Source organism: Salmo salar, chromosome 17 (assembly GCF_965601325.2).
Source record: "Salmo salar chromosome 17, fSalSal1, whole genome shotgun sequence".
Lineage (NCBI taxonomy): Eukaryota > Metazoa > Chordata > Actinopteri > Salmoniformes > Salmonidae > Salmo > Salmo salar.
Window position 1 is genome coordinate 61,603,851 of NC_138307.1, and position 27,428 is coordinate 61,631,278.

General features: G+C 45.8%; 1 protein-coding gene across 16 annotated transcripts in view; it reads right to left on the reverse strand.

The window, feature by feature from the left end:
* LOC106576014 (inactive histone-lysine N-methyltransferase 2E) overlaps nt 1–23,807 on the reverse strand; it is a 36,612-nt gene extending 12,805 nt beyond the window's left edge. For 4 of the 16 annotated variants that reach the window (XM_082964009.1, XM_082964007.1, XM_082964006.1 and 1 more), the window contains exons 1-10: nt 23,483–23,807; nt 13,796–13,980; nt 7,870–7,984; nt 5,082–5,311; nt 4,567–4,721; nt 3,654–3,862; nt 3,175–3,414; nt 2,892–3,022; nt 2,462–2,579; nt 2,189–2,298 (exon numbers count right to left, since the gene is read on the reverse strand). In XM_082964009.1, the coding sequence (XP_082820135.1) occupies nt 2,189–2,298; nt 2,462–2,579; nt 2,892–3,022; nt 3,175–3,414; nt 3,654–3,862; nt 4,567–4,721; nt 5,082–5,311; nt 7,870–7,984; nt 13,796–13,866 (1,379 nt within the window). In that variant the 5' untranslated portion in view covers nt 13,867–13,980; nt 23,483–23,807. Of the gene's footprint in view, nt 1–2,188; nt 2,299–2,461; nt 2,580–2,891; nt 3,023–3,174; nt 3,415–3,653; nt 3,863–4,566; nt 4,722–5,081; nt 5,312–7,869; nt 7,985–9,601; nt 9,698–13,795; nt 13,981–15,664; nt 15,919–22,459; nt 22,514–23,482 lie in introns of those variants that run through there. The other 12 variants (XM_082964008.1, XM_082964005.1, XM_082964012.1 and 9 more) reach the window with 10 other exon arrangements.
* Nucleotides 23,808–27,428: the final 3,621 nt, after the last annotated feature.

Consider the following 27,428-nt stretch of genomic DNA (forward strand, 5'->3'; position numbering starts at 1 on the left):
GGATATACATATAATTATTTTGAAATGGCTGTTTTTCCATTGAAAGCCTATCCACCATACAAAGACTTATGACCCAGTTCACGATCCCTATGGCTTCCACTACATGTGGCCAGTCTTTAGGCATTGTTTCAGGCTTTAACTCTGAAAAATTAGGGAGAAACACCACTTTCAATGAGAGGACAGTGGAAATTTCCAGACATGAGTCCAGCGCGTGACCGGGAGCATGCCTTTCGTGTTTTTCCTTTTCTTTTGATGAAGCTATTGTCCGGTTGAAATATGATTGATTATTTATGACAAAAACAACCTGAGGATTGATTATAAACATCGTTTGACATGTTTCTACGAACTTTTATGGTACTTTTTAGATTTTTCGTCTACCTGCTGTGACCGCGCTTTGTTCCAATGGATTACTGAACAAAAAGAGCTAACAAAACTGAGGTTTTTGGATATAAAGAGAGACTTTTTCAAATAAAACAAACATTTATTGGGTAACTGGGAGTCTTGTGAGTGCAACCATATGAAGATCAAAGGTAAGTGATTAATTTTATCGCTATTTCTGACTTTTGTTACTCCTCTACTTGGCTGGTTACTTACTGTTTAATGTTTTGTGTGCTGAGCGCAGTCCTCAGATAATCGCATGTTATGCTTTCGCAGTAAAGTATTTTCGAAATCTGACACGGTGGCTGGATTAAGAACAAGATAAGCTTTATTTTGATGTATTGCACTTGTGATTTTATGAAAGTTAAATATTTATAGTAATTTAATTTGAATTTGGCGCTCTGCAATTTCACCGGATGTTGTCCATAAGAAGTTTTAAACACTGTTTCCCATGCTTGTTCAATGACCCATAAACAATTAATGAACATGCACCTGTGGAACGGTCGTTAAGACACTAACAGCTTACAGACGGTAGGCAATTAAGGTCACAGTTATGTAAACTTAGGACACTAAAGAGGCCTTTCTACTGATTCTGAAAAACACCAAAAGAAAGATGTCCAGGGTCCCTGCTTATCTGCGTGAACGTGCCTTAGGCATGCTGCAAGGAGGCATAAGGACTGCAGATGTGGCAAGGCCAATAAATTGCAATGTCCGTACTGTGAGACGCCTAAGACAGCACTACAGGGAGACAGGATGGACAGCTGATTGTCCTCGCAGTGGGAGACCACGTGTAACAACACCTGCACAGGATCGGTACATCCGAACATCACACCTACGGGACAGGTACAGGATGGCAACAACAACTGCCCGAGTTACACCAGGAACACACAATCCCTCCATCAGTGCTCAAACTGTCCGCAATAGGGTGAGAGAGGCTGGACTGAGGGCTGGTAGGCCTGCTGTAAGGCAGGTCCTCACCAGACATCACCGGCAACAACGTCGCCTATGGGCACAAACCCAGCGTCGCTGGACCAGACAGGACTGTCAAAAAGTGCTCTTCACTGACGAGTGTTACACCGAGGCCTGTACTCTGGAATGGGATCGATTTGGAGGTGGAGGGTCCGTCATGGTCTGGGGCGGTGTGTCACAGCATCATCGGACTGAGCTTGTTGTCATTGCAGGCAATCTCAACGCTGTGCGTAACAGGGAAGACATCCTCCTCCCTCATGTGATACCCTTCCTGCGGGCTCATCCTGACATGACCCTCCAGCATGACAATTCTACCAGCCGTACTGCTCGTTCTGTGCGTGATTTCCTGCAAGACAAGAATATCAGCGAAGAGCCCGGATCTCAATTCCATTGAGCACGTCTGGGACCTGTTGGATCAGAGGGTGAGGGCTAGGGCCATTTCCCCCAGAAATGTCTGGAAACTTGCAGGTGCCTTGGTGGAAGAGTGGGGTAACATCTCACAGCAATAACTGGCAAATCTGGTGTAGTCCATGAGGAGGAGATGCAGTACTTAATGCAGCTGGTGGCCACACCAGATACTGACTGTTACTTTTGATTTTGACCCCCCCTTTGTTCAGGGACACATTATTCAATTTCTGTTAGTCACATGTCTGTGGAACTTGTTCAGTTTATGTCTCAGTTGTTGAATCTTATGTTCATATAAATATTTACACATGTTAAGTTTGCTGAAAATAAACACAGTTGACAGTGAGAGGACGTTTCTTTTTTTGCTGAGATATATATATATATATATTGTGTGTATGTATGTGCGATACTAGGTGATCAATTCCACCCTGCTTACCAGCAGCCATAGTCATAGTCGAAGCCTATGGTGATCTCGGTGCCTTTGCTGATGGACCTCAAAGAGTAAATGTACAAATGGAGCATACCATCCTCTATGACATGTCGCACCTGAGACAGAGACAGACAGAGAGGTGGAGAAAAGGGGAGAGAGAGAGAGAGACACCTCTTGAAACTCATGAGGTTACATTAAGTTGAAGTTAGTGGCTCTGGGGGGTGTGGTCAGGGTTTAGAGCCGTAGATTTTGTATCGTGGTCTGCGATTGGCCACTCACCTCAGAGTTGGGGGTGCAGGAGCGTCGGATGAAGCGGGCCTCGTTGCCAAAGCTGCGGGCGTCCACACACATCTCCAGCCCGTCAAACTTTGAGTAGAACAACACAAAGGGGTATGGCCTGGAGAGAGAGAGAGAGAGAGAGGAATGAAATGCAGTGCTGGGCACAAACATAGTAACAGAATGGGGATGTCCATATGGTGACCAGGGGAAGATAGCCAGGAGCTCAACAGGAGCTGAGAAAGAGAGTGAGGGACTTCACTGCCCACTGCCAAGGAAGGACCACAACAAACACACCCCTTCCTTCTATCGCTTCCTCCCTCTACCTCTCAAATGTCTCAGACAAACGACTATGAAAAGGAGTAGAATTCCACTTTTAAATTTGAGCTGAGGATTCTACTTGAGCTCAGGTTTCCACCAGACGGGACCTCACCTCTTGAAGAAGCATCCGTTGGCCTCAAACTGCTGTCGCAGCATGAACTTGCCCCTGTACTCTATGATGAGGGAGTCTGGAGCCAAGTCCCTCACTGCCTTCAGGATCTTCTTGTTCTTCTGAACCTGGCTCTGGAGAGGGGAGAGACAACAGGACATGAGGAAAGAGGCTGGCTGACACTGATATTTGCAGAGGCAATATGTGTGTACAAACTGTGTGTATGCTGCCTGCTCAGGCAATTTGAGGACAAATGTTTGTAGGTCACTGTGTCGGTTCCAGCTACCTCCACGGGCGGTTTGAAGGTGGCCGTGTGTGTGTTGTAGGCCAGGGTCTTGCCGTCGCCGGCCTCCTTGACGCGGAGCAGGATCTGGACGTCCTCGCTGTACTGGTTGCTGCCGGCATCCTCATAGGCCTCCATCCAAGCCTTCATCTTGTTCTCCCACAGAGACGGGTGCTCCCCGGGCTCCATTTCTGGAGCTCCACCCTTCACTCTGGAGGACTTCCTGGAGCCCTCGCGGAACGCCTGTTAGACAACAGACTCCGGTAAGCAGACAGCATAAAACAACAAGGTTTACCATCCGTTTAAGAGCGTTACAGAGTGCATAACAAATTGACAGATTTCTGTTCAAATAAACATGCCAAAACTTTTTGGGGGGTGAGTTGCTCCACATACAAATACATGTAACGCTCAGAGGTACAGTTGGGGTCAAGATAAGAAACTATTGAGTGTCAATAGGATTGAATGGATGTTTGAACACAGACCTTCTTGGCTCGGGCCGAGGAGGCGACAGGCTCCTTGTCTCCGCTCCTCTTGCGTTTCTTGTCGGCCTGCTTGTTGCCCGCCAGGCGGCCGGTGGTGAGTGTGATGCTGGTGGGCGTGTGCTGAAAGGCCGTGTACAACTCCAGCGGCACCTCGTCCCCACTCTCTGTGGCACTGGTGTCCCCGTCTGCAGAGATACATACCGGTATGCCTTAATAAAGCATTGGTAATAAAGGTTTATTTGGGCATCTTGTACAGAGGGTCCAACCAAAGCAAAGTGTTCCTGGTTCTAACCTATTTAGACAACTTATTTAAAAAAACAAGATTTTCCATAGCAGTCTGCCATTCTAAATGTCTGCAATGTAGTATTACTCAATGTGACCAGCAGGTGTCAGTGTGCAGCCAAATCAGAAATGTGGTCCTGGGGGCCGTGTACATTTTGTTTCTTGCTCTAGCACTACACAGCTAATTCAAATAACCAACTCAGCATCAAGCTTTGATTATTTGAATCAGCTGTGTAGTGCTAGGGTAAAAACCAAGTACAAATTACCTTGACTAACCTGTACCCCAGCACCCCCTGTATATAGCCTCGTTATTGTTATTTTATTGTGTTACTTTTATTACATTTTTTTACTTTATTTCAGTAAATATTTTCTTAACTCTTTCTTGAACTGCATTGTTGGTTAAGGGCTTGTAAGTAAGCATTTCACATTAAGGTCTACCTGTTATATTCGGCGCATGTGACAAATAAAATGTGATTTGATTTGTGGCCTGGGTCTCTCCAGACCCACAGGGGGAAGAGGCTGCAGTAGTGAGCAGAGCAGCCTGACTTACACAGCCTTCATCACACTGCCATCTGATCTGAGAGCTGTTTACTGGAGCGCACTGGGAGGGACTGGAAAAGGTATATCTCACCATCTCTCCACTCACCGGACATGTTCTCCCTCTTCCGGGTCTGCAGCACGATGGCCCGGTCTCTGTCCAGGATGCGCGGCTGACAGCGCTCACACAGGTACGTCTCAGGAATGTGCTGCCTGTCGATCCCCATGCAGTCTATGTGCTGCCACACACTGAGAGAGAAGAGAGAGGAGAGGGCAGAGAGTCAGTAACAGCAGCCATTCACAATGCAACAGGGGATCTAGACAGGGGTCACTAATCCCAAAGAAACGTTGAGATGAGACATGGACACCGTTTGATGGCTAGAATGTTCATAAATCACTGCCAGGACAGTATGGACTCTGGTCTAAATCACTGCCAGGACAGTATGGACTCTGGTCTAAATCACTGCCAGGACAGTATGGACTCTGGTCTAAATCACTGCCAGGACAGTATGGACTCTGGTCTAAATCACTGCCAGGACAGTATGGACTCTGGTCTAAATCACTGTGACCTGTGACCTGATGAAGGAGAGGGTCTATCCCAGTTCCTACCTGCACTTGTCGCAGCAGATCATGTAGCCATCGTCATGGGTGAAGCCACAGATGCAGCGTGTGATGTCGGCCCCGTAGCTGCCGTCCTCCGAGGTGCTGAGTGTGGTGCCCCTGGAAGCCTCGTCCTGCAGACCCCCCGGCACAAACAGCCCCTCGCCTGGCCGGATCAGCATGGAGGGGGGAGGGGAGGCCGGGGGAGTGGGCGGGGGGCGCGCCCCATAGTTGTGGTCCTGGGGAGGAGGACAGAAAGGTGTTTAAGGTGACACATACAAGCCCCAAAATTAAAGAGAGTAGCACACTATATATAAACTCCCAGTAAATCACCAACTTTTCAGCATCACTGTGCCTTCTTCAGGATGACACACACACAACAGGTTTATACCAGAGAAAACGAAGGCGTTCTCTCATTCTCTATGGTTTATAGTATATGTTAAACATTGAAATTCTGATTCAACAACTGCAAACGGCCACTTATTTCCAATATGAATTGTTCAATTGACTTGAATTGGAATTTCCTTTTCGTTATTCACTAAGCTAAGACTGCATTGTGATTGACCCTAACCCATATCCACAGTCTCCTCTCCCAAGTGAATGAACTAGCCTGGAGGAAGCTAGCTACCCTTACTGATGATTAACCAGGAGGGAGAGAGTTCAGGTATATTAGGTCTGGTAGCGAGTGAGACAGAAAGATAACCAGAGAGAAGTATGCTGTACAGCCAGTACTGTAGTCTTGTAGCACTGTATTATAGTGTACGGTAGTGTCAGTGTATTGCATTATAGTGTACGGTAGTGTCAGTGTATTGTAGTGTACAATAGTGTCAGTGTCCTTTATTATAGCATACGGTAGTGTCAGTGTACTGTATTAGTGTACAGTAGTGTCAGTGTATTGTATTGTAGTGTACGGTAGTGTCAGTGTATTGTATTATAGTGTACGGTAGTGTCAGTGTATTGTATTATAGTGTACGGTAGTGTCAGTGTCCTGTATTATAGTGTAGTGTACAGTAGTGTCAGTGTCCTGTATTATAGTGTAGTGTACAGTAGTGTCAGTGTCCTGTATTATAGTGTATCGTACAGTAGTGTCAGTGTCCTGTATTATAGTGTATCGTACAGTAGTGTCAGTGTCCTGTATTATAGTGTATCGTACAGTAGTGTCAGTGTCCTGTATTATAGTGTATCGTACAGTAGTGTCAGTGTCCTGTATTATAGTGTATCGTAGTGTCAGTGTCCTTTATTATAGCATACGGTAGTGTATTATAGTGTATGGTAGTGTCAGTGTACTGTATTGGTGTACAGTAGTGCCAGTGTATTGTATTATAGTGTAGTGTACAGTAGTGTCAGTGTCCTGTATTATAGTGCACGGTAGTATACTATATTATAGTGTATGGTAGTGCATTATAGTGCAGTGTACGGTAGTGTCATTGTTTTAGTGTACGGTAGTGTCTGTCTACTGTATTATAGTGTACAGTAGTGTCAGTGTATTATAGTGCATTATAGTGTACGGTAGTGTCCGTGTACTGTATTATAGTGTATGGCAGTGTACTGTATTAGTGTGCAGTAGTGTCAGTGTATTGTATTATAGCGTACGGTAGTGTATTGTAGTGTACAGTAAAGTCAGTGTTTTGTATTATTGTGCATTACAGTGTACGGTAGTGTCAGTGTACTGTATTCCACTGTACGGTAGTGTACTGTATTATAGTGTACTGTATTATAGTGTACGGTAGCATCTGTACTGTATTATAGTGTACGGTAGTGTCCGTGTACTGTATTATAGTGTACTGTATTATACAGTACGGTAGTGTACTGTATTATAGTGTATGGTAGTGTCCGAGTACTGTATTATAGTGTACAGTTGTGTACTGTATTATAGTGCACGGTAGTGTACTGTATTATAGTGCACGGTAGTGTACTGTATTATAGTGCACGGTAGTGTACTGTTATAGTGTACGGTAGTGTAGTGTACAGTAGTGTCAGTGTATTATATTATAGCGTACGGTAGTGTATTGTTTTATAGTGTATGGTAGTGTCCGTGTACTGTATTATAGTGTACTGTTTTATAGTGTACGGTAGTGTCAGTGTACTGTATTAGTGTACAGTAGTGTATTGTACTATATTATAGCGTACGGTAGTGTGTTGTAGTATAGTGTACGGTAGAGTCAGTGTACTGTATTATAGCGTACGGTAGTGTCATTGTACTGTATTATAGCGTACGGTAGTGTGTTGTAGTATAGTGTACGGTAGAGTCAGTGTACTGTATTATAGCGTACGGTAGTGTCATTGTACTGTATTATAGCGTACGGTAGTGTGTTGTAGTATAGTGTACGGTAGAGTCAGTGTACTGTATTATAGCGTACGGTAGTGTCATTGTACTGTATTATAGCGTACGGTAGTGTGTTGTAGTATAGTGTACGGTAGAGTCAGTGTACTGTATTATAGCGTACGGTAGTGTCATTGTACTGTATTATAGCGTACGGTAGTGTATTGTATTATAGTGCATTATAGTGTACGGTAGCGTCAGTGTCCTGTATTATAGTGTACGGTAGTGTCAGTGTCCTGTATTATAGTGTACGGTAGTGTCAGTGTCCTGTATTATAGTGTATGGTAGTGTATTATACTGTACTGTAGTGTCAGTGTCCTGTATTAGTGTCCTGTATTATAGTGTACGGTAGTGTCAGTGTCCTGTATTAGTGTCCTGTAATATAGTGTACGGTAGTGTCAGTGTCCTGTATTATTGTGTACGGTAGTGTAGTGGTGTGTACTGCAGTTTAGCGTTGAAGTGGAGTGTACTCACGGCGTAGGGCAGCCCAATGTAACTGTGGGAGTGGTGAGAGCTAATGCTATAGATCTGGTGCGGGTAGCTGGACTTCTCCACCACCACAGGGCTGGCCTCTACCGATTCTGGTCTGCTGGACAGAGAGAGAGAGAAACAGAGTTAGGAGGGGGATCCCATTCATAACGTAACAGAGATCTGTGTGTTGTAAAATGAAAGATAAACATACAAGTGGGACAGAAACAGTATGAAGGGGGGTTCCATTTACAACAGTGGGTGAGAGAGAGTGTGAGTGTGTGAGAGAGAGAAGACATAGAGAGTAGACACCGAGAGAAGACAGAGAGAAAAATGAAAGCTAGACATGAGAGGGAGAGAAACAGGAGGGAGATGAGTGTAGCGTTAAACGACAGGTAGCGAGAAAAAGGGTAGAATAGGAGAGCAGAGAGAACCTCCTCATAAGCAGTGAGTGTATTGTTGTGCTTCATTGATTCTCCTCTTCCACTGGCTTAATGAGGAGTGTTTATTTGGGAGGGCTTTAGGGGTGCTGACAGAGGTTGTGACAGAGTGGAAGTTGCCTGCCCCCATATCATCTCAGCTAACTGGACAGAGCTGATAGCAGGGCCAATAACTAAAATGGGGGGCCTAATCTCTCCACAATATTTAAACCTGAACCCCATTTCTGGAGGACACAACCACAACATTGACACACACAGAAACAATAACAGGCATTCACTTCCGTGAGATAATTTATCAAACTGGTAAATCCACTTTTATTCTATGACATTGCAGTGGTGCAGAGAAAGCCTGTCTGGCTGTTTGAACATGAAACCGAGGAAATGGGGGTATGGTTAACTAGGCTACTTCTCACTGGCATTGAAGGAGGGAGGAGGGCTTCAAAAAGAAGACAAGTGGGATTGGCAAACAGACAACAGAGAGGAGATGAAGGAGGGAAGGAGAGAAGGAGTGATGGGAGGAGTGGCACTGTCAGGAGAGAAGAAAAGAGACCAGTAACAGCCCAGGCAGTTGAGACTCCAGGCTGATGTCATGACAAATCAGAAGGCTAGCTGATGTTCCAACAACTAATACTGCAACTCCTACACACAGACAGTCATGAGGAAGAAACTCCACCAAATCCTCCCCTTCTCCTACAGGATAGTCCAGACAACTGCTACAAGGTCAAAGAGAGGGAGAGTGAAGGAGAGAGAATAGAGATGCCCCCAGGTGTATCCGAGGCTGGCTTTGCACATCCACAGTCATCTCAGAAGCTAAATGAAACCTTGACAAGAGGCCAACTGCCCTTCCAAGAAGTTAGGCTAACAACGCAGATTACAAGAGAAAAGCCCACTAAACAAACTGGACAGCTTCAAAGGTACCGTATTACAAAATGTGTATGTGGTCTGATGGTGTAGTAGAATGATATGGCTACATGGCTCAAACAGGCTATGTAGCATATTTGGACATCAAGTACTGGGAACAGCTGACACACAAACCCTAAATAATAAAGAGAAAACATGTCAAACACCACACACACTGCCCCGCAGAAACACTTCCAGCCAGTAACTGGAATACATGACAAGCCAAGACAGTTAGTAGCAGCACAGTAGGGTAGCAAAACTAGGCTACTCAAACGAATGGACGTGCCACGTGTCAGCATGTTAAAGTACACACACACACACCTCTCCAATGCTCCAACCCTCCCTCTCCTTCTCTCTAGACACCCCGTCCCTCCAAGGGTAAAGCAGCAGTACAGTACCTGGTGGAGTCAGTCTTTCCCCCCTAGTCTCCCCGCGTGCTGCACACTGTGACCTCTCAATGCTCGCTGTGCAGCACTTCCTTAAACATGGTATTGGCGCTCAAGCAGGCGCTTTGTGTCAAACTGAAAACGTAAGTGCCTGTAAAAAGGTTTAGGGGCGGGCCCCGGGGAAGGTGTGTGTACATCTCGCTCACACACACACACACACACTCCCCAGAGCAGAGAAGTAATCCAACCCAAGCCAAACCCAAATAAACTTTAAAGTAGGCTACTGAAAACTGTGTGAATCATTTACTTGGGTAAAAATGTATACTTCATAATCAGGGATTTGCAGGGATGCAGCATGCATCATTCAGTGGTGAGAGAGAACATTCATGTATTAAAATGAAATCAGTGATCGTATGAGGAGTCATTAGGATGGGTTTATTGGGTTTTCCTGGGATAGTCCCTCTGGTGAGAGAGGGGGATGATAGACAAAGGAGAAGAGAACAGACTTGTGATGAGTGAGTTTGTTTGACGGATGGTGAGGGGCCATGTTTGGTTTCAGTGTGAGTGGCCAAAGGGACTGAGACTGACTGCATCAATCATGTCTGTCTCATAGGAAGTCAGGGACGAAGACAGAGTACCTGACGCTATAGTCAATCACAAACGTCTAGGGGGAAGCTATGTGATGCGAGACACTGGGAGACTCAGAGAGCAGAGACAGCAGAAAGACAGCAGAGATGGAACAGAGGTTTCAATTAAACAGACAGCTAGGCTAGGCATGTGCTAATCATAGCTCACAGCTCAAGAGAGCTTAATATGGAGCAAGAGATCACACACACACACACACACACACACACACACACACACACACACACACACACACACACACACACACACACACACACACACACACACACACACACACACACACACACACACACACACACACACACACACACACACACACACACACACACAGAACACTTTCTGAACAGCCAGCCAGCCAGCCAGCCAGCCAGCCAGCCAGCCAGCGTGCGCACACGCGCACACACCCCCTTCAGAGGGAGGTGGAGAGGCAGTGACTGCTCCTCTGGGAGTAGTACTGCTGTTCCTAGGGTTAGCAAGTTAGCACAATAATGCCAACCTCTGCCCTGTGTTGAGAACACGAGGGCCTCGAAGAACAACAAGGATCTGTGACTTGTTTTATCAGCAGGGTGGAAGGAAGAGGGCTAGATGAGAACTACCCTGGTCTGTGGACACAGTGGAGGTAGGTAGTCCTGTGTGTGTTTTACAGCCAGCTATACTCTGTTCTCCCTCACAGTGGAGGTAGGTAGTCCTGTGTGTGTTTTACAGCCAGCCAGCTATACTCTGTTCTCCCTCACAGTGGAGGTAGGTAGTCCTGTGTGTGTTTTACAGCCAGCTATACTCTGTTCTCCCTCACAGTGGAGGTAGGTAGTCCTGTGTGTGTTTTACAGCCAGCTATACTCTGTTCTCCCTCACAGTGGAGGTAGGTAGTCCTGTGTGTGTTTTACAGCCAGCTATACTCTGTTCTCCCTCACAGTGGAGGTAGGTAGTCCTGTGTGTGTTTTACAGCCAGCTATACTCTGTTCTCCCTCACAGTGGAGGTAGGTAGTCCTGTGTGTGTTTTACAGCCAGCCAGCTATACTCTGTTCTCCCTCACAGTGGAGGTAGGTAGTCCTGTGTGTGTTTTACAGCCAGCCAGCTATACTCTGTTCTCCCTCACAGTGGAGGTAGGTAGTCCTGTGTGTGTTTTACAGCCAGCCAGCTATACTCTGTTCTCCCTCACAGTGGAGGTAGGTAGTCCTGTGTGTGTTTTACAGCCAGCCAGCTATACTCTGTTCTCCCTCACAGTGGAGGTAGGTAGTCCTGTGTGTGTTTTACAGCCAGCCAGCTATACTCTGTTCTCCCTCACAGTGGAGGTAGGTAGTCCTGTGTGTGTTTTACAGCCAGCCATACTCTGTTCTCCCTCACAGTGGAGGTAGGTAGTCCTGTGTGTGTTTTACAGCCAGCTATACTCTGTTCTCCCTCACAGTGGAGGTAGGTAGTCCTGTGTGTGTGTGTGTTTTACAGACAGCCAGCCATACTCTGCTCTCTCAGTGGAGGCCCAATTCAAGCTTGTTAACTTCTTTTGACAAAATCTGCATCAGGCAGGGGGCAGGCAGACGCAGGGCGTAGAGAGAAGGATAGAGAGAGAGCTTAAACCCTGTCCCTACGAACAGAAGGGCCCTGGGCTGAGACGTGACCATAAAAAAAGCTGACTGGAAGGGGGGAGGAGGGGGAAAGAGGTGAGCGCGACGGGAACCATTTAAGACGCCTTAACCACAAGAGGGCCACCTGTCATTCAGCCCGGTGACCATGGCAATGGCCCCTGCGCAGTGCGGAAGGGAGACATTGGGGAGGTTTCTATGGCAACCAGCTGTGGCCGCCTGCAACAGCTCTTAAGGCTGGGGGAGAGTGACACGGCCCCATTTAAAGAGACAAGCCCTCTAATAGCAGACCTTTCTATTCTTCCACCACAGGAGCACAGAGGAGGTCTCTCTTATTTGTCTATAATACTTTGCCAGTATCCCAGAGGAGAGTATAGGGAATACTGTGAGGGTGGTAATGTTGTTGCCATGGCGACAGGCTCCACTTCCCTAACAAGGCGCACAGCGTACAGACAAGGATCAGGTGCGTCATTTTCAGAGTAAAATTCTCCCTCCACCTGGTGGTGTCAGGTTGGTAGGAGTCATTCTAAATCATGACATTGGCTACACTGACATTGTATTACACAGAATCAACAACTCAGAAATAGAAAGTGAACAGTAAGTGTGTGTGATGATAGATAGTCATAAGCACAGCATATGTTGTATTTAAGTGACAAGCTCTTTTGCCTCATATCTTCTCTACAAAGTGTGTTTTGTCATAAATGGAACTTGGGTGGTCTGGTCAGATTAGGGCATTGAGAATGTCTATGGGAAGTGATGGGTGTGAGACGGTGAGTAGTGCTCTGTATGTGATCAATGGCAGTGATTGACCAGGCCTGTCCCTTACAGCAGACAGCAGGGCTATGGCGCTCCTCAGCAGGGCTAGAGCAGAGAATGTAGCACACACACACAGACAGAGAGAGAGAGACACACACACACAAACACAGAGAGAGACAGAGAGAGAGAGAGAGAGCGAGAGACGGAGAGAGCGAGAGACGGAGAGACAGAGAGACGGAGAGAGCGAGAGAGAGAGAGAGAGCGAGAGAGAGAGAGAGAGAGAGCGAGAGAGACAGAGAGACGGAGAGAGCGAGAGAGAGAGAGAGCGAGAGAGAGAGAGACGGAGAGAGCGAGAGACGGAGAGAGCGAGAGACGGAGAGAGCGAGAGACGGAGAGAGCGAGAGACGGAGAGAGCGAGAGACGGAGAGAGCGAGAGACGGAGAGAGCGAGAGACGGAGAGAGCGAGAGACGGAGAGAGCGAGAGACGGAGAGAGCGAGAGACGGAGAGAGCGAGAGACGGAGAGAGCGAGAGACGGAGAGCGAGAGACGGAGAGCGAGAGACGGAGAGAGAGAGACGGAGAGAGAGAGACGGAGAGAGCGAGACGGAGAGAGAGAGACGGAGAGAGACAGAGAGACGGAGAGAGAGAGACGGAGAGAGAGAGACGGAGAGAGCGAGACGGAGAGAGAGAGACGGAGAGAGCGAGACGGAGACAGAGAGACGGAGAGAGAGAGACGGAGAGAGAGAGACGGAGAGAGAGAGACGGAGAGAGAGAGACGGAGAGAGAGAGACGGAGAGAGAGAGACGGAGAGAGCGAGACGGAGAGAGCGAGACGGAGAGAGCGAGACGGAGAGAGAGAGACAGAGACAGAGAGACAGAGAGAGAGAGACGGAGAGAGAGAGAGACGGAGAGAGAGAGAGCGAGAGAGAGAGAGCGAGAGAGAGAGAGAGAGAGAGAGAGAGAGAGAGAGCTTTAGGCCGTAAGGGGGAGATATGGAAGACAGACACAGGCCGATAACAGGGCCAATTAAAGCGAATGAGGAAGCGGGGGAGAAAGGATGAAATAAAAGAGAGAGAGTGGGTGAGAAAGAGATAGGAGGGGGGGATGACAGCAGCAGACAATGGAGGAGAGGCAGAGAATGAGTGAAAAGGAGAATAGAGAGAGTAAGAGAAGGGTGAGATGAATCATGAGATGCTGGGTTGGGTCTGAAGACGTTGGTATACTCACTCTGAGCCTGCAGCCATTTCCAGGTATGAGGTGTCTGCTGTGTCCACCCCTACAGGGATCACTATGCTCATGACGTTCTTTGCTGATCAATTCTTGTCCTACTGAGTCCAGAGCATGGGAGTCCAAAACACTGAGGCATGCCAGCCACAGCACTCATTGCAGACATCTAAGTGCATCCACAAGGCCTGCCAACACACACAGAGAGAGAGACAACAAAGGAGTTAGCATGGTGAAAAGGGGACAGTCACCTATGTGAAACTAGATCAGACACACTGAAAACTGGGGTATTTCCAGGAATCACCATGATTCATAAATTCAGCTGTGTGAGATGTAGGTACTAGCTAACTGCTACTAACACAGAAAATAAACAGCACGATAGGAATTTCCCTAGTAAAGCTCTCAAAGAGAACCCTCGCCCACCTCACTGGCTACCTGAGACATTAATGGATGCAAGGGGGAAGAGAAGCTATAGTAAGGCGATGCCTGATGTCAGTAAACTGGTCAAATGCTACCTCTACGTAGACTGCCAGGAATGCAGGATGCTGCGGTGGCAGTGTTCCACCACAAGGGGGTGTGAGAGAACACAGAGCTCTGTCTGGCGGCCATTAATGGAGGAGGAGAAAGAAAAACGCAACACAGAGAGGCCATCTTTTCACCGAGCAGGATTGTTCTATTGAGCAGAACAGCACCCACACACACACACACTCTCTAAAAAAAAACACACACACACACACACACACAATCCTTTAACGCTGTAATTAGAGCTGTCACAAGCCCCTGGCTGTGTCTGCATGTGAAAGCCAGTGTTAAATAGGCATATTGTCTCTCTCCCCTCTCACACTGTTTGTTCGGCATTGCAGGTGGACAGGAGATGCATAGAAAGACTAAGTCAATAATGAAGTCCATTAGGTGTCAGACAGACTGCAGCCTCTCGGATGAAGAGAGAAGTAGGATGAGGGACTAAATGGTAGGTTGACCGAGAGGTAGCCACTCCCGCTAACAGGCAATAACAATGCTATGTACATAGATTAAATATACCTGTCCCAATTAGCCTATACACAAACAAACAGTGGGTGGTAATGTACAGGCTATTATAGCTTATAGCCTACGTAATGCAATGCATGTGTCCAGACAGGGGCATATGGCCCTGATACTGAGAGCGCAGCATTGTTGATAAGTGGGATTAGTGGGAGGGACACATGCCTAGACAAAATAGGCTGGAGTTCACACCTCTGTGTGTGTACCAGCCCAGGCATCCAGCAGAGAGGGCTCATCTCTGACACACTGCTATAAAAATCTGGACATTTCAGGTTTACTAGACCGCTGAAACATTTTTTTACAGTCCCTTTAAACAGCAGGGTCCATATCACAGCACAGCTTTGTGTGCCTCAATTAACAATAGAAACCAATTGTTGGTGGAACATTTCCCCGTAACAGGGCACTTAGCCAGAACACTGAAATGACATAAAACCTTTTTGTGTTATCTCAAAGGCTCACTATGTTTTGGTGTAGTAAAAATCCCCTCCTTCAGAAACAGACCGTCTGTTTCCAAGCGTTTTGCTTTGATCTTCTCTGCCTGTCTAAGGGAATCCTGCTGTCACTGCTCAGGAATGCACACACACACACACACACACACACACACACACACACACACACACACACACACACCCCCGCACAGAAAGATAAACCACTCCCCCCCCCCCCCCCCCTTCTAGACCCTTGCACACATTCCTTTGCTGGGAGGCACCCAGGGGCGCGCGCGCGCCCCACACACACACACACACACACAGCACCAGGGCCAGACACATTCAAGACACACAAAAGGGGGGTTGGAAAAAAGGCTAACGAGTACAGTACAGCATTCCTTACTAAATCTGAGCGCTGTGACTGCCTCCGACGCTCCTCCCACTTCCTCTAGCGGAGCTGTCTGTCACACGGGACCAACATGCCAAAAAAAGCAGAGGAAAAAGACAAACACTCCCTCGCTCTTTCTCCACCTCGCTCCTTCTGCCCTCCCTCGCTGTGCCCCATCCACCCCAACCGGATGTCTCTCTCCTCTTCCTAAATAAACCTCAGAGCATGGAAGGGGAGTGCCGCAGACAGGGCTCCTAATTACAAAGAGTCTGGAAGAGAAAGACAGAGCATGGTGAAGAAGGGGAAAGGGGAGAGAGAGTACAGGAGGGAAAGGGGGAGAGAAAGACAAAGCAAAAAATGATGACGGCAGAACACCAGTTAGTCAAGCGAGGAGGAAAGCTGTGGCACTTTTGTCCCCAACTCCCCCTTTCGTTCTGTCTGATGTTCTCTCATCACAGATCTCACAGCGCTGCAGGGAGCCTTCCAAATGATCAATCTACCCTCTGTTTGGGAGAGGGGTGGGGGAGGCGCCCAAACTCCTGTATAGGCACTAGGGTTCCTCTAGCACAGGCACAGCAGCCTTCTGAGACTATGTGGGAGAGTAGAGCAGAGAGTAGAGCTGAGCCCACTCTCCCCCCTCTTCTCATTTGCCCCCCTCCCTTTCCCAATCTCCCCTCCTCACTAACGCCACAGTCACGTCATTGTGTGGGGGAATAACTTTCCTTTTCAGACAGACCAGTCACTGAACTGCATTCAGCAGGGAACACACACACACACACACACACACACAACCTCGTGCTAGGCTAGTTGGAGCTGCCGTACGTCAGAGCTTGTTTTCATTGAGGCTCTTTGGGCCAAGTCTCAGTGTTTGATTTTGAGCCGGGAGAAGAGAACGACGGACATAAAGACGGGCTTCTAACGGACGCCCAACAGAAAGCTGAAGTGACTTCACACCATCCTCATAGGCTGAGTCATCGCAGCAGCCAGCCATGAGCGCACACACACACACACACCAAAATAAAGACACTCCTATACACTGGAAAAAGGCACCATCAGAATGTCACAACCCTTCCTTTCACAGTGCCCAAACAGGGCTACTCTCTGCAGCAGCTGTCCTTCATTAATCACTGTGCCCAAGCTGCCAGGGCTCCCTCTGTGCTTTACCTCTGAAGGTGAAGCCATACATCAATAATACAGGACATTAGAGATGTAGGCCTACATTGTGTGTATGCGTGTGTTAGAGATTGGGTGCCACTAGTGGCGAGAAGATAAGTTCTACTGTAATGTTTACCATTGACCACCTATCGCGCAGCAGCAAACTGCACTGTGTCCAGACCCACTAAAAGGCATTGGAGAGAGAATGATGTTGCTTTGTCCACATCCACACTCTGCAGAGCACACTAACCAGCAGACAATGGCCCCAGGCCAGCACTCTCTGTGTGTGTGTGTGTGTGTGTGTGTGTGTGTGTGTGTGTGTGTGTGTGTGTGTGTGTGTGTGTGAGAGAGAGAGAGTGAGTGAGAGACAGTGGGCCCTAGAGGCTACTCTATACACATCAGCCTACACACTTTGGGCTTGTACCCTGTCAAACAAACACACACAGAGGGTAAATGAGGGATCTTCAAAAACAGGGATTTTTGCATCTCCCATCTCAGTGCAGGGTACAGCCAGCCAGCCAGCCAGGGTTTTCAGTGCAGTACATCCAGGTTCTGACAGCTGGTCTGGGGCAGACCTGTTCTGGCCTACTCTCCCTCCGTACACCCTCCTCTTCTCTCTAACACAGCACGGCTCCATTTGGCATTCTTAAATTTGATAAGGATGACCGATGACAAACAAAATCATTGATTTGCGTCGAGCTCGCCTGTCAACCTGAGTGACTCAGTCTTGTCTATATTAGGAAAGAAAGGTCAACTACTCAAACCAAATAAAAGTGAGACTTTTAGGCTCAAATGTAGCTTTTCTGTGCCTGGTGTTAATCGTAGGCCTAGATTTTTTTGCTCACATCGTGCAGCGCTACGTGGCAGTGTTGCAATTATCTCAAATGAGTGCAGGAAATGCAGACATTTATAAAAATGCCAGAAAGTATGTTTGAATGAGGTTGAAAACCGTATAAAACAATCAGAATGGAGAAAGACTCATTGAAATCACCCTAGGGCCTCGCACTACTCATAAAGCTAATTTACAACATTTATTAAAAAAACATTAAATACCATCAAAAATGTGAAAAATAAAGTGATAAGATATTTTGGCCATATCGCCCAGCCCTGGTCAGAGACACTCACCCTCGCCTCCACTGAGTCTGCCCAGTACCCAGCGTGCCTTGCATTAAGTAAGTAGCGTTAGCATGTAGAATAGCAACAGGAAGTGGGCAGGGCTAGGGAAGTATCAGGATTGATGTTGCAGCAGCCCCAGCCCAGGGGCACCTATTTGGGAGGTAGTCTAACTAGCGAAAGGCCCATTTAACAAGGGATCCATTACAGCCCAGCACCGCAAAATACAGGTTACCTGAACCCTGTCTCCCTCTCCTCCTCGTGAGTGACCTATGCGACTGTGCTGGGCCTCAGAGCAAGGCCAGCCTCCCATGAGCTACTAAAGGCCTGACTCTAGCTCTACACAGAAAGGGAGGACACTGGAGGCTTAGAACCACAGAGCCAGGCAGCCCCTCAGGGTAAAACTCCCTAGGCTGGCAGTGTACTGCTGTCAGCCAGCTATATCTATACAGATGATACAGTTTCAGGATGGAGTCTGTTGTTCTCCAGGGACAGAGGGAACAACACAAACCCAAGTGGCACTCTTTATAGTGGAGGATGAGGCAGGCAGAGAGGAAGTCAATAGATTCTCACCAGCTCCATTGAGCTATGGCCTTCTTCTGTCCTACCCAGCGCTGCTTTCGATACAGCAGACTAGCAGTAACCATCCTGTATAGTGAACTTCTTCACTTCTTCCCTCTGTGGCCCACTGTCCTGGCTATTGGCCGCTGGAAAAGCCTTCATAGCTTCTCTTATTGAGCCCTTCATGGATGTGTGTGTGCGCCTGGGGTTGAGGTGAAAGGAAAGGTGTCACCCGAGACAGCAACGAAAGCTCCCTGCCACGCACTCCTCTGTCCCCCAGGGGGGAGTGGCAGGCAGGCAGGCCACCTCTCTCTGTCAACACAGCCAGCGAAACACACACACCATATCAGGTATTTACAGCTGTTTAAGAGTGTACAGAGAGGGGGTACCCACCAGGGGGAGCGAGGAGAGGGAACCAGAGAAGGCAGTGTGAGTCAGTGTGTGATGCAATTTGAATATGGTGCAGTTAGGGAGACTGTTAGAACGCTACGAGACCGTGACATGGTTATAGTAACATGACTGCCACGAAGCAAGAAGCGCTCCAGCCAGTACATGGCGTCTAGCACCAGGACAGAGCAGAGGCCACGGTCCCTTTAAGAGGAAGAAGAGGTAGGTGACTGGGGATTGTGTATTATATATCAGCTTCTGATTAGACACAGCAGGCCCGCTCTCATCCAGTATTTATAACATGTCCACATAAAATGGAGACATTTTTGCTGTATTCAGAGAGGCCAACATTGAGGGAAACAGTCGTTTTTTTTTTTTACTGTGCCAGCTACATCCATACATCCTCATTACTTGTCAGAGGGTTCCAGCCTGCAGCGGTTCAAACCGGTGTCTATTTTACTTCCCGGCAGAGGCCCAAGTCTCCCAGGGCCTCTCTGCATCTAGGTCTACACTGCATGAGTGACATCACAAACGTATCATGACATCATTCCTTTGGTGGAGGATGAATCCCACTATGCAAAGTGAAGCTGTGGAAAGACTAGAGGGAGCAGAGTACAGCAGTCTGAGGCCTTACTTTACCCCCACTGTTGACAGGCATTTGTGAAACAAGCACCTGTGTCAGTGAAAATAAAGATCAGGAGTCACAAGCAAATGAGTGCCTGTATCAGAGTGTCAGTCAGCTGTGGCAGCGACGATAGCCTACACAGCCCTCTCACTAGGCTCCTCTAGAGAAAGAGAGCAGCTGCACAGCCTCACTGTGGGGAAAACTGAAAACACCTCTGCCTCCAATGATTTGTCCTCCTGTCCTCAATTGGCAGAGGGGGAATTAACATAACCCTCGCCTCATAAGGACACAGAAGACTAATTAGTGCCGTCCTGGAGAACCAAAACAGAATAGATTAATGGCAATCTCTCTCGGCAGCCTCCATCCAAGATGGCCACAAATCCAGATAATTTTCTGTTCACGTAAGGAGGAGTCTCTTCTTACAAGGCTATGGCAACATGGGGTCATGAGGAAAAAGGAGGAGAAAAAAATAATAAAACATTGGGCGACTGTCTAAAACTGGCATTTGGACAGAGGCTGACAAAGTTTGCACCACAGAGAAGTATCCAGCTTCTTCGGTTTGTCTCACAGGCCATTAGGGAGGAGGTAATGGAGCGGTGTAGAGCTGCCTGCCTCACACCATCCCAAAGCTAGAGCCACCATCAGGGGACGGAGCCATACTACTGTGAATGGGGCCTGAGCTGATGGAAAATTGTCACAACACATGAAAGGAAAGACATGCACTGTCAGGAGAAGATTGTTTGGGCAAAGTGGAGTCATGTGTGTATGTGTGAGGTGTAGCCAGGCAAGTTTAAAAAGCCTTGTTGGGGGACTGGGGGTCCTTGTTATTTCAATAAGGAGTGATATAGAGCTCCTCGCTGGTCAGCTGGGTGTTATGAATTTTCAACACTGTCACCAAAACAACAAAAAACTGGCCATTTATTTTCATTGTTGGGTTATTTGATGACGGGCATCTGTTCTGAGCCTGTGAGGAGCTGGGGGGGGGGGGCAAGAGGAGGGCAGCAAGTCTTTGTCAATGTCAAAGGGAAATAACCAAGTCACAGCTGCTGTTTCATTCCCCCTTAACAAAACTCAACGCCTCAGGCCACCAGGTAGGACTTCAGAAACAGCCTGTTTATCCATTCATGAATTTAATGTGAATTAGACAAATTTTCCGAATTGGAAAATATAATTGAGACAAATTAGCCTATGTTCCAAAGAGCTAGGCCAAACCACACTGAAATCTTCCTAGCTAATTTAATGACTAAGTTTCTAGTACTAGTTATCCCTGAACACTGGTAAATATTACACAGGAACATAGTTCCAGCCATAATGACACAAATCATGTTTGTGACCTGCTTGTTCTATGGTTCATATCCACAATCAGTATAATGCTTTCCTCCTCAGTCGAGCTGACCTTCAGATAATCACTACTTATTAACTACATATACATGCTTACCCCATAAAATAGCATTGATGTTTCATGAACCTACTATTCTACCACAGTAAGAGAATGGGTAGGTAATGATAGTGAATTATGAGATATTAAAAATGCCCGTCTAGTGCTTTCTACAAACACATGAGTTAGACTAGTAGCCTACTAACTGTTAAATGCGGTAACTTGGTCCAACTTGCCAGAAAAGGGTGGGAATGTTTAGTGTTGGACAAAGCATGAGGTCAAAGAAGAGTGGGGTGGCAATAAACCTCATATTGTTCTTTATACAAAGTGCTGCGTTTGTATCTTGTTATGCAACTCCTCAATATGACAACCTGCTAATAACATAGCCAAATTCAGCAACTACAATAAATCTGATCTGATGTATATTGCGTTGTAGTACAATCTGTATATACATCCTGCTCTTCAAATACAATGCATCACGAAACACAATATTAGCAAAGAAATGTGATTGAACGACATGAGGGGGGGAACTATTAGCTAACTTGACAGTTGGCCAGCGAATCTCTAACGATTATGACCTGACAAGTGTATGTTTGCATCAAACGCGGACATTGTCATTATTTTAAATGTACGACAGAAAGCGGTCCTTATTAATGTATCCCATTGTGCACTAGCTTGCCCGTGAGTGTGTCGGCGCTGCAGTCAGCTCAGCCGATAGGGGTGTGGAGGGCTGAACACAGCTATTAAATTACCACAACATCAAGCCAAGCCGCCATTTTCATAGCGCTTTTCTAAGGACAGCGAGAAAACCGTGTAACTGGGGGACGGACCCTCGCCACGAGAAGAAAATCCCCAAGAAAGCAATCAATCGTCTTTCAGACATTCTTACTTAAGTATCAATCTGTCGATGCCGTTTCTGTGTAGTTATTATTTGAAAAATGTAGAATCTCGTCGATAATTTAGCCAACTGATTAGCTAACTAGCCATGCTAGCTAGCTGCAATGGCTTTCAAAGATACAAAACGTTGGCTAGCGCTTCTCGGCAAAGGAACCATTGTCTCAAGCTACGTAGCTAGCGGCTAACAAATTACATTGGGCCTCTCTTGAAAAAATACATAAGTGAGTTATTGTATCAATATTTGAAGCTTGTACTACTACCAGACTGCTACATCAGTTGTCGTACTTAGCTAGCTAATATTAGCGTTCGAACTGCGGTAAACGTCGTTACGCTGGCCAACGAGGGCTTTAACATGGAAAGATTAGCTACCTAAGCTAGTTAGAAAGGCAACTTTGCACGTCATGGTGTGAACAATGCGCAAAGTTAACACGCTTGCTGAATATACATTCTCGCATTTAATGATTTCCCTTTGAAATAACATTGTCTCAATCTATTGTAACCAATCGCACAACTTAAAGTCAGAGGCTACATTGTCAGTGGAGGCAAGATTCCCCGATTTGAGTATGCCCCCTCCACTGAGGTATGGTCCCCTCCCCCCACGTTTGCAGCAGTTAAACCACATACCCTCTGAATCTAAATTAAGGGATATAATGCATTTGTCAGCTAGCAACAAAATAGAAGGGTGGGAATTTACCGGTCCAATAGCAGTTTGTTCATCTCGTGACTGAGGAGGCCTCTAGTTTTATATCTAAAAAAAAGCATTTACACAATTATGGACATGCGATTGAACTTTGAAAATAAATATAATTCAACTACAATTTCCAGAAATAATTATACGTAGTCTTTAGTTATCTAGCTGTATATGTAAACAAAAGCCTGTCAATGCCCTCTGCGCAACACCACATTTTGTGGACTAGCTGGCTAGTTATTCATAAACGGAAATAAACCTTCCTTGGATCAACAAGAAGCGCACTTCCAACCACATGAAAATGTAGCTAGATAACGAGTACGGATGTGTTAAACCAAGCCAGTCGAACAAATACTGCAATACAATTCATGATTTACTTGTTCTGTAAGTACATTTTTACCACTCGCCTATTGCATGGGAGTACATTGGCAAACTGACCATCCTTTGGGGACTGGTTGAAAAAGAGAGCGGGGTAGTTCTTCATGCCACCTAGTTAGCTAGTTAACGTTACGTTCGACTGCAAAAGCATACTGACATAGCTAACTAGCCAAAATAGTTAATGTTTGATTAAGTATTGAGTCCCTTTCTCTTCATTAACAATCCAATGTGGTTATTCAACTGCATTAACTAAGTAAACATGCTAACGTTTCAGAAGCAGCAGGTTAAATCTAAAATTCAAACGCGCTAACGTTAGCTAGCTAAACACTGCACACTGCACTGTCTAACTAGCAAACGCTAACAGTTGTTAGCCAGCTAATACCAGCTAACGTTACACCAAAACAACTCTAATTCAGGACTAACATTCTAAATAAGTGGCTCACTTATATTAAAAACCAACTGATTTGCTACCAGAAAGTTAGTTATTATCAACTAACAAACTATAGCGCCATCAGCATCCACGTAGCTAACGTTACTAGCTACAGTAGCTAGCCATGAGAAACCAAGTCTGTAAGCTGGCTAGCTAGACTAACTTAATGAGCTCTTGAAACTAAGACAACGTATGAGGTAGTTTTAAAGCGTTTTACTTACAGTTAAAGTCCACTCACTGTAGATACCCTGAATAAAGAAACAGCGACCTGGGTGAGACCCCCGTCGCTAGAGCCTCGCTCTCTACACAACCAAAACAATAGCTACTTCACTCCACACTGCGGCTCCATAAGGTTTAAAAATATTTACACTGATAGCAGTCTTCTTGAGACTCCCCCTACTGTAATTAATTTTCGCTGGTAGTTATTGGAACCCAATAATGACAGTCAGTTCCTAACCGTTAAAATTGTGTCCTACCTACGCCGACTGTTAGAAATTAGATCCCCTCTACCCTGTCTCTTTTCCCTTTGCAAAAATGGCGGCCCTGGCAGGACTGCCGTGACTCCGCCTCCTCCAGCCCCATCAACCCCTAACCCGAGCCCCGCCCCTACACTCTCCGGGGTCCACCGGCCCAAGATTACAGGGGCGCGGTGAAAGGAGATGGCTACATGCGCGTTCACGCGTCCCTGCCCTGCCTGTTCTGTAGTTTTGTGTCTGTAGTCCAATTCTTGCCACTGTATGATGCCACCATGCAGGATTTATGAGTTCAGTTGCAACGAGTTGGTTCTAGAAAATGACATAAATATTTCTTATAATCCTAATTTATACAATATCTCCAAACTTAATTTATAACAAATGTAAACATTCATAGGATTGGTAAAGAAAGAACATCTCAGATTGTGAGCACAGCATCTCATGCGTTCAACAACTCATTAAAAATGAATCAATTTCCATGAATAGAATCTCTTTATTGTCAATTAAAACGTTTCATAAAAATGTACAATTTCCTTCAACTGCATGAAAGATCAAGCAACACAAAATTACAATACATGACAGACACCACAATACAAGGCATAGACTAAACTCATGTACAACTCCTGTATGTAGTGTTTATTTTCAGATCACATGTGTTTTCTTTTCAACATGTATCTGAGAACAATTTGTACACTTTGATGTGTGAGGGGGTAAAATTAGGGTAGTCAGTGCTTGACTTGGCCAGAAGTTTACCGGAGCTGAGTACCGGCACTTCAAATGATCTACCGCTTGAGCTCCTGCACCTCCTATAGAATATTATCTCAAAAGTATTGTGGAGCTCCTGCACCTAAATATAAACAGTACCCAAAATGAGTACTGGCACCTACAGTATTTCAGTCCAAGTCAAGCACTGTGTGTGTGTGTGTGTAGTCAATGACATTTCTTAGCAGCCAAGGACAAAGTCCTGTTGCTTTTATTACTTCCTCTGGAGGAACTTGTTGAATTGTCAGCCCTTTCCCTCCTGTTTCACACTTCTCTTAACTGCAAAGCAATCTGATGTGCTTTTGTCAACCATATGACCATGATGTCCCGCACAGAGACATACCATGTTCTACATCTATGGTCTGCCATCTCACCAACACTCATGTCTCAAAGATTCCTTCATTCAAGTGCTCTTTTCACTTTTATCCTACCGCAAAATGTGAAACTTTATTAAAATAATAAAACAAACAGAAATATATTGTATTGTCACTGAGGTCCATGACACGCCTTCTGTATCTGCTACAGATAAAACAAACTCACAAATGGCAATTATTAGGCCCTAGTTACCAGAGTTTGAAATTAGCACCTAAATTTACTGCCCAAGGCAGTAGGAGGAAACAAATATCTTATGTAACCCACTTACACACGAGCCCATTCTTTCTTTGATTTAACTGAAGGCAAGGTGGGTGGGTGACAGGCAATACTGACCAACTAATACCAACACAATCTACAAATATAAGCATCATGTGCTATTGTTAACAAGTACATTTTCCTCATAATTGCTGTTACAGTATTCCAGTCTTTCAACAACAACAAACAAATCACTATTATGAATACATGTTACATGTAGGCCTAGTTCAATAATACTGACAACAATGCGTATAGGTTACAATGAAGAGGTCAAGGCACATGTATCGTTGCAAGTGTAAAGTAAAATGTCTCCATGTCCAAAAGAGGTGCGTCCAACTGTGCAACAATGTATCTAAAAATCCGTTGGACATCAGGGTACGTGTCGTTCGAATTAAGGAGAAGATACAGTGGCTCCTGCGAATCTTCCAATCCTGTTGACATATACAGTCATTGCCTGTTCACATGACATTACAGTTCGACCTCCCCTCCCCCACTGAGATCTAGCCAAACCGCATCCCCGCGCGCACGCGTAATACTGAACTCGCAGTTTGCAGGGCTTTCTCGTCTGTTGGTTGTATCAGATCGTCTTGACAGAGTAGATGAGCCTTCATAACTGCTACAACTACAATCATTTTCGGAAATCTTATAGCGAACGTAGGTGATATTGTACAACAGTCGTTGGGCTATAATACGGTATATATCTATTAAAAAAATATTCAGAGTGTAGGGTTTTCATTATTACAATATTTGGAGACGTTATCAAGAAGTAGCCTATTCGGTTTCCGGGCAGTTTGATTGGGATGAGATTCGGTGGTTAAAATCTAGGGTTCTCTCGTTTCGCAAAATGGCGTTCCTGTTTTGTTAGATTGACATTGCTCTCAGCCAATGATGCATGAATTGGCCTGTTTTTGCAGAAATGGTTGGCTTCTGATGACATCATTCGGACATCGGTTGTAGGCGGGTTCTGAGCTGTGAGGGGAGAGTGGCGCAACCGGAGAACTTGCAGAGCCAGGCGCCATTAGGGATGAGTCAAGAAAAACAATGCATTGAAATGCAAAATAAATATGGGATGAGAAATTTATTGCTGTTCGACCATAGGAATTACTCTAATTAACTCGCCATTCAACGTATTGTATGCAGAAAGCTATAGATCACTTTCCGTATTTTTGTGAAATTGCAACAACGTAGCTGGTGGCAAATAAGATGGCGCCTGCTGTTAGCGATCATGAACGTGCATAAAGCGCACTGACTAGGCGGCGGCACTGCGCGCACTCCCGAGAGGAGCGCGGAAAGCATAGTTTCTAAACCATACTGTACTGTCTTGTTATAGTTTATACTGTATTGTTTATGTATTTCCTATTTGGGTATTTAAACCGAGATGCAGACTATGAGCTGACTTATCTTCAACTACATAAGTCAAAACATGGATGGATAGAATTACGGTCATTGTCTATGGAAATGTAAAAGTGTCCAACAAAAGCTTAACTGCAACTGGCATGAAAGGGAAGAAACGTCACATTTTCGCAGGACTTTAAAGTAACAATTCGATTAAAGCTGGATACATTACAACTGATGGAACGCGAAGTTAATTGCAAATTTGATATTTTAGTAAGATTTTCCCCAAGGACAAAAGCAACTGTCAAACCGTTTAGCTGTTGATAGGGAGCTTAGAGCTTTCCGCCATGTTGTCCCACTCGGTTCTCCGATTCATTAATCAGTAAATGGCGAATAGACTCTCCACAATTACCCCAGAGATGAATTGCTCTCGTAATTTAAATGCTCATAAACCATTTGTACCTGTTATGCCTGTATTTTGTCACTTGATTATTCATTCAACCTGGTTGCCGTCCTATAATTTCCCTCCACCTGAATTTACTATACTGGATACAAAACAAATGCACTGCATTTTCTGCTACTGCGCACCACTCACCCATGTCATGGAAGACATGTAAACAAAGGAAGGATGTGCATGACGTTCCAACATACAACCTGTAATGAAGAGGAAGGAAATTGGAAGGACTGCCATGACCACCAACCGTCCTTGCTCAGTTGTCAGTCTCTGAAAGTTTGCACAGAAGCACGCATGCATTAATTCAACATGCCACAACACAATCTTCCAGCATTACATTTTCATATGAAAAATTAAATACACGTTTTCCCCAATATTTCCAATACGATTCCCTTTTAAGAGTTTCATACATGCATAAAAAAATCAGCTTCTGTAACTACCTAATATACATATACACGTATATAAAGGGCTTTGTCTCCATCTAGTGTGCAAAAGTGGAAACGACACAAGTCG